Genomic DNA, 10,163 nt, shown 5'->3' on the forward strand with positions numbered 1-10,163 from the left:
CTTTACAAAACCTCTTAAGTTTGATGATTTTCAGAGATTGAGATCAAGTCTTGGAATGAAAAAAAAAATCAAAATTAAGGGAGAGATTGTGTGGCTCATATTAAAGAAAAACAAAGAAGAAAATGGTACGTGCCTAATTTTGTTGACAACTTTATTGAAGAAAATGGGAGGTGCCTAACTTTGTTGACAACTTTGTTGAAGAAAATGGGAGGTGCCTAACTTTGTTGAAAAATTATACGACTAAATCAATAATAAGACATCTTCTTTGTAGTAGTTGAATGACATCTCTTACTATAAATAGAGGCCTCCATTCTTCATTTCAATCACACCAAAATAAGAGAGAAGCAATAGAAGTTAGAGAGAGTAATCCATAGATTGTAGTCTGTGAGATAAATAGTTAGTGTGCGTAATATTGTAGTGAAGTATTTTAAATAAAGAGTATTATTTCTTTCAAGATTGTAGTAGTCTCTTGACTACTAAGTTGTAATATTATAGTGGTTATATTGCTCTGCTCGGGTATTGTATTTTACCCATTAAAAGAGTTGGTGTCGTTGTTACTCTCTTATGTTATTATTATTTATCGTGGATATTAATCCTGGGCGGGATTATTATTTTTCCCAACAATATATATATATGTTAAAAAGCTAGTACTCATGGTGTATTTTCACTCATGAAATGTCGATTCTTTTAAGTAAAATCACACAAAATCATTTTGTAATTATTCATCATTTTAGTAATGATAAAGCAGATACATAGATAATCAAGCAAAGCAGCAGACTGTTTAGGACATTACTTATTTAGGTAGTAGTCTTTACGCTATATATATATAGCCAAAGCCACTACCAAAACACACACATACTTTCACCATACATGATAGCATCAAATTTATCGTAAATTTATTCCTCCAAATCCTTAAGAGCCCAGTTGAACTTCTGGCTCTGGCTGTAGTGACTAGGGTGGCTGCCACCATAACCATGACCATGGTAATTCGTCGACCCCATGCCCATGGCCGAAGACATATGGGCAGATTGCTGCATTCCACTACCATAGCCACCATCACTATGGATCATACTGGTGCTACTTGAAAAGTTGGTGGAGTCATGGGGCATATGTGCCCCATGATGTCCATGACTACCATAGTATCCGCCATGGCCATGGCCATGACCGCCATAGTGTCCGCCATGGTGTTGGCCACCATGACCCATCATCATGTGATTGTGAGTGGACTGACCATATGGCATGGTGGAATAGCCCGAAGGCCTTGTCATTTGCATAGAGCCGCCATGGCTGCTGTCGGAATAACAGTTTTGCTCGTGAGCGTAGGGTTGGTGCTTGTTCAACCCAAGTTGAGTTTGGAGAACCATCTTGAATATTGATGCTACTCCTAAAGATGTGAAGTTTAGAGTTTTTGCTTGGTGAGAATGTAATCTTTGCTGAGCTATATTTATAGAGTTTTGGGCATATCATGACTAGAGGAATGTATATTATATGCAGAGGCGAAACTAGAATTTAAAACTTGTGGGTTCGAGATTCTAATTCGTTTATAATAGTCGGTTTTAAATTAACAATTTATACATATTCAATAAAACTTTAATATATGGTTTGGACCAAAGTTATTAAGTTTGGCCGAAACTGCAAGCTCTATGCTAGCTCTTTATTATATGGAGTAATAGACTAGAGGATTCTAATAAGATAAGAAGGCATCTCATTCCCATTTCTGAAATAGAAAGTTATAAAATGGAGCATTTTTCAGGGTCGTCGTCTTTTGTTCTTATGCATTAAAACAAGCACCAAGCTTTATTCCCCAATACCAACTTGACATGCATGGAATCTCTCTTTTGCTACGTACTCATCATTGGTAAATCCCAGGAGTCAGGAATAGCAAAATACTTTGCGTGGTGCATTTTAAGCGAGTTGTTACGAAGTGAAGCAAAATCACTACGCTTAATGGAGGACTTTCCAATCTTACTGTTAATGTGATTTGACTTAGTGGCATCAAGACGATGGAGTTTATTTCTCGTAAGGTTACTGATCTACTGGAAATCGGATAGGAAAGTCCTTTTACTTTATTTTGTAACTAAAAGGTCCTCAATATTTTCTTTCTAACTGAAAAGTCACTCTATGCTTTTAGGGGATACTAATCTCAGTGTACGTGCGATGCACATGTATTTTGCGTTTATTATTAAAAAGTCCTACATAATATAAAATAAGAATGAATTATGTGAAATAACAATTGATGTTGAGATATATGCAATAATATTTTGAATAAAAAATAAATACTTTACGTTAAGACAAGATGAATTCAAAGTAATTGAATGTTTTCTAAATCTTCACGTACGAAAGGTGTCACGACCCGAAATTCCCTCATTCGGACCGTGATGGCGCCTAACATTTCACTTATTAGGCAAGCCAACGTTACAATAATATTAACTAATTTTTAAATAATTTTTAAATTATTAATAATCAAGGAAACAAAAGCGGAAGCAAAGTTTGAAATATAGTGAAATAATTCATAAAAATAATGGTGTCTAAAAACCATCCCAGAATTTGGTGTCACAAGTGTACGAGCTTCTAGAATAAATACAAATAAAGGTCTGAATAAAATAAAGCTGTCTGAAAATAAACACACAGCTAAAGTAAAATAGACGGGGACTTCAGAACTGCGGACGCCATGCAGTTATACCTCAAGTCTCCTCTGGTAGCTGAAATCCGAGCAAGTCTACGGTACGCCGCTGGGACCTACTCCGAAATCTGTACAAGAAGTGCAGAGTGTAGTATCAGTATAACCAACCCCATGTACTGGTAAGTGCTGGGCCTAACCTCGACGAAGTAGTGACGAGGCTAAGACGGGTCACTTACATTACCTGTACGCAATATTAGTAACAACAACAATAATAGAAATAAATGAGGTAACTCATTTATAATAATTGAAGCCAACTCAACAGTCATAACCAATTATCATTTCCATCAATTCTGTTGCAGCGTGCAACCCGCTCTCACAGTATATTTACATTCAATTTTATTGCAGCGTGCAACCCGCTCTCACAATATATTCACATTCAGTTCTGTTGCGGCGTGCAACCCGCTCCTCCAATATATTTATTTTAATCAAGTCTGTTATATATTTATTTCAATCAAGTATATATAGACTTTTTAATAAGTCGGTTGCGGCGTGCAATCCAATCCCCAAATATTGACTTTTAATAAGTCTGTTGCGGCGTGCAACCCGATCCTCTAATATGGACTTTTTAATAAGTTTGTTGCGGCGTGCAACCCGATCCTCCAATATGGACTTTTTAATCGGTTTGTTGCGGCGTACAACCCGATCCACCAATATGGACTTTTTAATAAGTCTGTTACGGCGTGCAACCCGATCTTCCAATATGTCCATTTACCAATTCTTATAAAAGAAATTCCCCCAATAAATGCAACAATTAATATAAAATTATAAGACAACAAGCATACAATAAATATGATTTAATTATGAAACAAACAATGACAAATAGCAAATTATTATGGAAATCAGAAAGAAAATAGGCAGTTTAATATTTAATATGCTAAATGTCAAATAACAATTAAAACACATAATTCAAATAGCATGTAACCATTAATGAAGGAATTCAAGAATTAATATTTGACAAAGAGTAGGAGAGAAATAATTATTATAATAATTAATTTATGATTTAAAATAATTTATGATTTTTCAAGTAAGCAGGCAAACAATTAATTTGACGACGTATAGACACTCGTCACCTCCCTTATACGTCGTTCACATGCATTTCACATAATAAATAATTTAAGGGTTATATTCCCTCAAGTCAAGGTTAACCACGACACTTACCTCGCTTTGTAAATTCCAATCAATTATTCAACTACAGCTTTTTCTTTTAAATTTGCCTCCGAAAGCTTCAAATCTATTCACAAACAATTCGATATATTCAATATTAATCATAGGAATTAATTCCAAATGAATTTACAAATTTTTCGGATAAAAATCCGAAATTTATTTAAATATTCGACAATGGGACCCACATCTCAAATTCCGATAAAACTCATGAAATTTGAATACCCATTCCGATACGAGCTCAACCATACAAAAATTGTCCAATTCCGATATCAAATGGACCTTCAAATCTAAATTTCTCATTTTTGGAAGATTTTAGAAAAAAATCTGATTTTTCTTCCATATATTTACGGATTTATGATATAAATGAGTATGGAATCATGAAATATAATCAATATAGGATAAGGAACACTTGCCCCAATGTTTTCCGTGAAAATCGCCCAAACATTCGCCTTAACCGAGCTCAAAATGACCAAAATGAGTAAAAATATCGGACTCTTCAATATATACACTGCCCAGGCATTTCTGCACCTGCGGTGCCTGGGCTCGCACATACGAGCTCGCATCTACGAGAAAAATTTCGCATCTGCGAAATGGGGCTGCCAGGCGAGGCCTGCGGAGGAAAAATGCGCACCTGAGCTGCTTTTGCTTCTGCAATTATTTGGCTCGATTCTGCGGACGCGTGGGTGCGTGCAGGTTTCCGCACCTGCAGACTTTTGCCCAACCACGCCCGGGCGCATCTGCGATCGAAGCCTCGCTTCTGCGAGCTCGCACCTGCGAGAAAAATCCGCAGGTGCGATTACAGTAGAAGGAAAAATATAGATTTTTGCTTAAGTCTAGTTCTTGATCCGATTTCAATCCGTATCACTCTCGGGGTACTCGGGACCCCGTACGAATATACCAACAAGTCCAATAACTTAATACGGACTTACTCGTGATCTCGTATCACGCCAAACAACGCTGAAATTACAATTCACACACCGATTCAAACTTTGAGTTTTAAACTTTCAATTTGCAAATCTCGTACCAAAACATATTAAATGAATCCGGAATGACTTCAAATTTGGCACATAAGTCATAAATGACATAACGGAGTTGTTCAAATTTTAAGAATCGGATTCCGACTCCGATATCAAAAAGTCAACCCCTTGGTCAAACTTGAAAATCTTTAGCCTTTAAATTGCTAGTTCTGTTAAATGGTCATAACTTGAGTTAGGGACCTCCAAATTAAATTTCGGGCATATGCCCAAGTCCCAAATCACGATACGGAGCTACCGGAACTGTCAAAATACTGATTCGGATCTGTATGCTAAAAATGTTGACCAAAGTCAACTCACTTGAGTTTTAAAGCTATATTTCACATTTTAATTCATTTTTCACATGAGAACTTTTCGAAAAATTTTACGGACTACGCACGCAAGTCGAGGAATAATAAATGGTATTTTTTGAGGTCTTAGAACACAGAATTACTTATTAAATTTAAAGATGACATTTTGGGTCATCACAAAATGAGTTAGTTATTTAGTAGTAATTATAATTATACATATTTTATTGTATAGAATAACGATATGTTATGTTGTTGCTTCTGGCCTAATTTATTATATTTAAGTTTTAATTTTCTTGAAGCATGGGCAAATATTTGCCACAATTATCTTGTTACTTTATTTGGCTATTCCTTTTTTGGAGGAAAATGTTTGTGTGCTATTTTTTTTAGTGAATTGCTCATATATAGGTCAGGTGACTAAATCATATTATTTTATCTCTTTTTATATATTTTTCCTTTCTTATATGATTTATTATTATTTAAAGTTTGCTCTTTGAGCTTCCATATAATACATTGTTATTTCAATTTTAACAAATTAAAGTTAATGAATTTCTTAATGACCACAAAGTTTGGACTCCTCAATAGCTTTGGTATTCATTCTAAACTAAACCTAGACAAATTATAAAATAAATTATAGATTAAATAAGAAAAAGCTAAACAAATTACTGTAAAACAAATCAAAAATAAACATACACGTATAAACAAATCAAAAATACAAAGAAAACTAATTGTAATGACAATTTAATCTTATTTGCCCACTGACATTAGATTTGGTCTAAACCAAATATAAATAAATTATTTAAAAAGTCAATATAGAAACACATTGACTGAACAATCCTCACCTAGACTTTTACAAAGAAACATGCAAGTAACAAGTTTTAAATTTGTTTCTTCTAATTTTTTGTCAATTCTATCTGCCATCCCCAAAAGAGAGTAAACTTATGGCATTGAGATTCTAATTTCACCTTTCCAAATGAGAAGAAAATTACTCTTCAAACTAATGTCAAGTTAAAATCAGAACATAAGTAGAATAAGTTCACTCCTTTTAGGAATACAAAAAGACAAATGAAAATTTAAAAAATTACCCGTGAGTATAACATACAAACTGATTTTGATGGTCATATCTTTTGCAACCAAAATCAAATTTTTATGGCACTTGATTGTGCATTCTTTCATAGCAAAAACTATCTTTTTGTGACCTTGAATAAATATGTACAAAATAACGGACAAATACTGACAGTAATCTATAAAATAACATATAGTTTTTAATTTTCATGAATTAAGAAATATGATAAACTAAAGAAGAACAACAATAATTTAATCAAAACAATGGATGCTCAAAATCATATTTAAAGTAAGTGGTATATAATTTTAAAAACTATATATATTATTTTAGTCCTAAACTTCTACATGTTTTACTATTGTTATTTGCAATGGGAAGATATTGCTTTACCGATATTAGAGAACCAATTTAACCTTATTTAAATTAAATAAGAGATACTTTAATCTTCATAAATTGTTAGAATTTTATAGTTAATTAAAGAAACTATATTCACTTTTGTCGTTATTTATGTTGCAGTAAATTAGAATTGTTCAATTTTCCATGTTTGCCTAATTAACGTTGGGTAATTTTTTAAGTTTTCTATTTCTCTTTTTGTTAGAATAAGAATATCTTTTAATTGATTTTAAAAGCCTAATTTAAATAAGGAAAAATTTAATAAACTAAATTTTATTTGATTTTAATGTCCTAAATATTTGGAGAAGCACTAAATGACAAGATTATCCGATGTAAAATCATGTTTTAAAGGGTAAAAAAGGCGAACGATATTTCCCTAAGGGCCTTCGTGCTTTTAATATAGTACTAGTTTTAGAGTACGCGTGTTGCGCGTGAACCTCGTCTGAAAAAACAATAGTTTTAACAAAATCTCATAAGCATTATCTTAAAGTTTTGAGTTATATAATAAAAGATAACTAAAAAATAATATAAAATCATGAGAATGATGATTGTCGATTTTATTTAACTATCTCAATAAAGGAAGAAGCTCTGTCCCTATAGAAGCTCTGTCAAAACATAATTATTAATTATAATTATGATTTTATCTTACATGAATTTATTATGAATTAGCAAGTTTTATGCTAGATGGCTACCTACCGTAATTGTCCTCCTTTATGCTAGCTTGGGACAGCCAATGTAAGCGATCTCACAGAGGAGGAATTAGGAATGAGACATAATTGTTGTTGTTGTTGACATAAAATGCATTTATATATATATATATATATATATATATATATATATATATATATATATATATATATATATATATATATATATATATATATCAAATTCTTTTAATGCAAATGTATGATCCATAAATCACATTCCATCAAAATTATGGTAGAATTTAATTTGTTTAATAGATCTAAATATTAGAAAAAAAAATTAAGTATTAATTTAAATTTTTTAAAATAGATTTATTTGTTGAAGGAATAATTTAGTTTTTTAAATGTATAAAATTGGATATGTCAACCAATTTCAACTCTATGGGCAATGAACTTCACATAATTACTCCATAAAGTTTTATGTTGTTAGGTACTTTAAATATTATTACTTTTTATTAGATTTATTCTAAAACGTTAATAGTATTTCTCTACTTTCAGAATATATATTTAATTTAAAAATTGACACATAGTAGATAACCAAATCAATAGTTTTCAAAAGTAATTCCACGTGCCCAAAGACAAATAAAATACCCGTCGATTTTCAATAAATAAAATTGTTGGCATTATTTCTATTTTTAATTTTATAAATGTCGAGTTGTGTCTTGAGATAGAAACATAGTCATATTTATAAAATAAATTATATGTCTATAATTTTACGTGAGGGGATTAAATTTTAAAAAGTTAAAGATCACTTTTTCTATATGGAAGAAACATATTGATAACAGTAATGGTATGCTAATAGTTAGTTCTCCTAAATTGAAATAAGTAAGGTATTTATATAAGTTAAATCACTTTTTCTTATGGAAGAAACATATTGATAACGGTAATGACACGCTAATAGTTAGTTCTCCTAAATTGAAAGAAGTAATGTATTTATATAAGTTAAATTTTTCTTGACTTGAAATTCCTAAATATTAGGAGCTTTTATATAGTCCAAATATGGAATGATATAATATCCAAAATTTTATCTAATTTTATGTCCTAAATATTAGGAAAATGAGTAAATGATAATTTTGTCTAATGTAAAATCAAAATTTAAAGGATAAAAAAGACGAACGACATTTCGCTAAGAACGTTCGTGCTTTTAATATAATATAGATATAGATAGATAGATTTGGTAATTGTCTTTTTCACACAACTATTTAAAAAATTAAAAGCACCCACTAAAACCATTTACTGACCCGCTCCATGACCCAACCAGCTAGACCTTTCATTTTAAAAAAAAAAAAAAAAACATAACAGAAATCACACTTCATAAAACAAATAACCGAATGAACACTGCAGAAATATTCCTTTAACATAAGTCAAATTGGACAATATATAAATTGGACAATATATTGCTAGAGATATTATATATTTTTTAGCACAAAAACTAATATATCAGAATTAGCGGAAAAAGAAAGCTTACCTTCTATAACATATCCATAAGAAACGTAACCCCGTCAAAATAAATCTCTCTTTTTTATCAACTACATCCGTTTCACTTGAGATGAGTTAGTTTGTGTAACGATCCGATCGGTCGTTTTGATTATTACAACCTCGTTTTTCCATTTACTGCTCAAATTGTTATTTACGATTGTTATTTGACTTGCCGGGGTAATTGGTTCGGGTCCGGTAAGGTTTTGGAATGATTTGGAACACTTAGTTCCAAGGTTTTGAATTTAAGTTGAAAGGTTGACTTATGTGTAACGACCCCGGAGAATTTTTGCTAAGGAAATTAAGGTTTTGTGGTGCCGAGGTAGATCAATTAGTACAAAGATTATAAAAATTTCTCGCAGCGAGCTTGCGAGCCGCGGCTCGCACCTTTTGGGTTGAACAATGCACTGAGGAGTTAAATTATCTGTTGATATCCGTACATTCTCTACGTGTTAGGGAAAAATCGAGCTGCGACTCGTATTAAAAATCATGCTTCGACATATGTTGTTGTTATTGGTACCTACTGGGGTCATTTCTATGGTTGAATTATATGTTTAAATTGTAATTTCACACTCAGTCATGTTTATTCATTTCATATCATATCTCAGTCTCTGTTGCTATTTATTAAAATATCATATTATAAATTTTGGGCTGATTATCATGATTTCTGAGAGCCCGGCAGATTGGAGAGGTTGAGGACTGAGTGAGGCCGAGGGCCTAATTGTGAGGATATTTATGCATCGGGCTGCACGCCGCAACATATTTTTATTGATTTATGCCATGATTGGCTTGATATAGCGCTTGGGCTGAAGGAGCCCTTCCGGAGTCTGTACACACCCCAATAAGTGTAGGTACCTACTGAGTGCGAGTGCCGAGTGCCGAGTGCTGAGTGACTGTGAGGAAAGAGTGACTGTGATGAATGAGTGATTGTAAGGAAAGAGTGACTGTGAGGTTGGAGTGAATGTGATGACTGAGTGACTATTACTCTGAGAGGATGCATTGATTTCATTATTTGCTGTATTTCAGCTGTCATATATCACTATTTTTGAAAATTTCGGAAAAATATTATTTTCTCTTTCAGTCAAATTTGATATGAAATTACTATGAATTTCTAAATGTTGAACTTGAGAGCATGCCTACCCTTTTATGTAGAAAAGTAATGTATTTGGACTTAGATGTGAAGCTCGTCACTACCTTCAGTTCTTATTTATTATTGTTACTTACTGAGTTGGTTGTACTCATACTACACCCTGTACTTCGTGTGTATATCCAGGTAATTCCGGATTCGGTGGGTGTTGATTCTTTCGCACAGTTGATTTTTCGGAGATTCAGAGGTAGCTGCCGTGTTTCGCAGACCTT

At 32.5% G+C, this 10,163-nt stretch overlaps 1 protein-coding gene across 1 annotated transcript; it reads right to left on the reverse strand.

Annotated features, from left to right (window-relative positions):
* Positions 1-710: 710 nt before the first annotated feature.
* Positions 711-1,432, reverse strand: LOC107787070 (uncharacterized). The gene has a single exon (XM_016608590.2). It carries the CDS (start codon positions 1,362-1,364, stop codon positions 897-899), a length of 468 nt encoding a protein of 155 aa, XP_016464076.2. The 5' UTR covers positions 1,365-1,432; the 3' UTR covers positions 711-896.
* Between the last annotated feature and the right edge of the window lie 8,731 nt (positions 1,433-10,163).

This window comes from Nicotiana tabacum, chromosome 24 (assembly GCF_000715075.1).
Source record: "Nicotiana tabacum cultivar K326 chromosome 24, ASM71507v2, whole genome shotgun sequence".
In the NCBI taxonomy this organism is placed as follows: Eukaryota; Viridiplantae; Streptophyta; class Magnoliopsida; order Solanales; family Solanaceae; genus Nicotiana; species Nicotiana tabacum.

Coding starts and splice junctions, on each gene's coding strand:
- LOC107787070 (XM_016608590.2), bottom strand. CDS start 1,364: ATGGTTCTCCAAACTCAACTTGGGTTGAACAAGCACCAACCCTACGCT.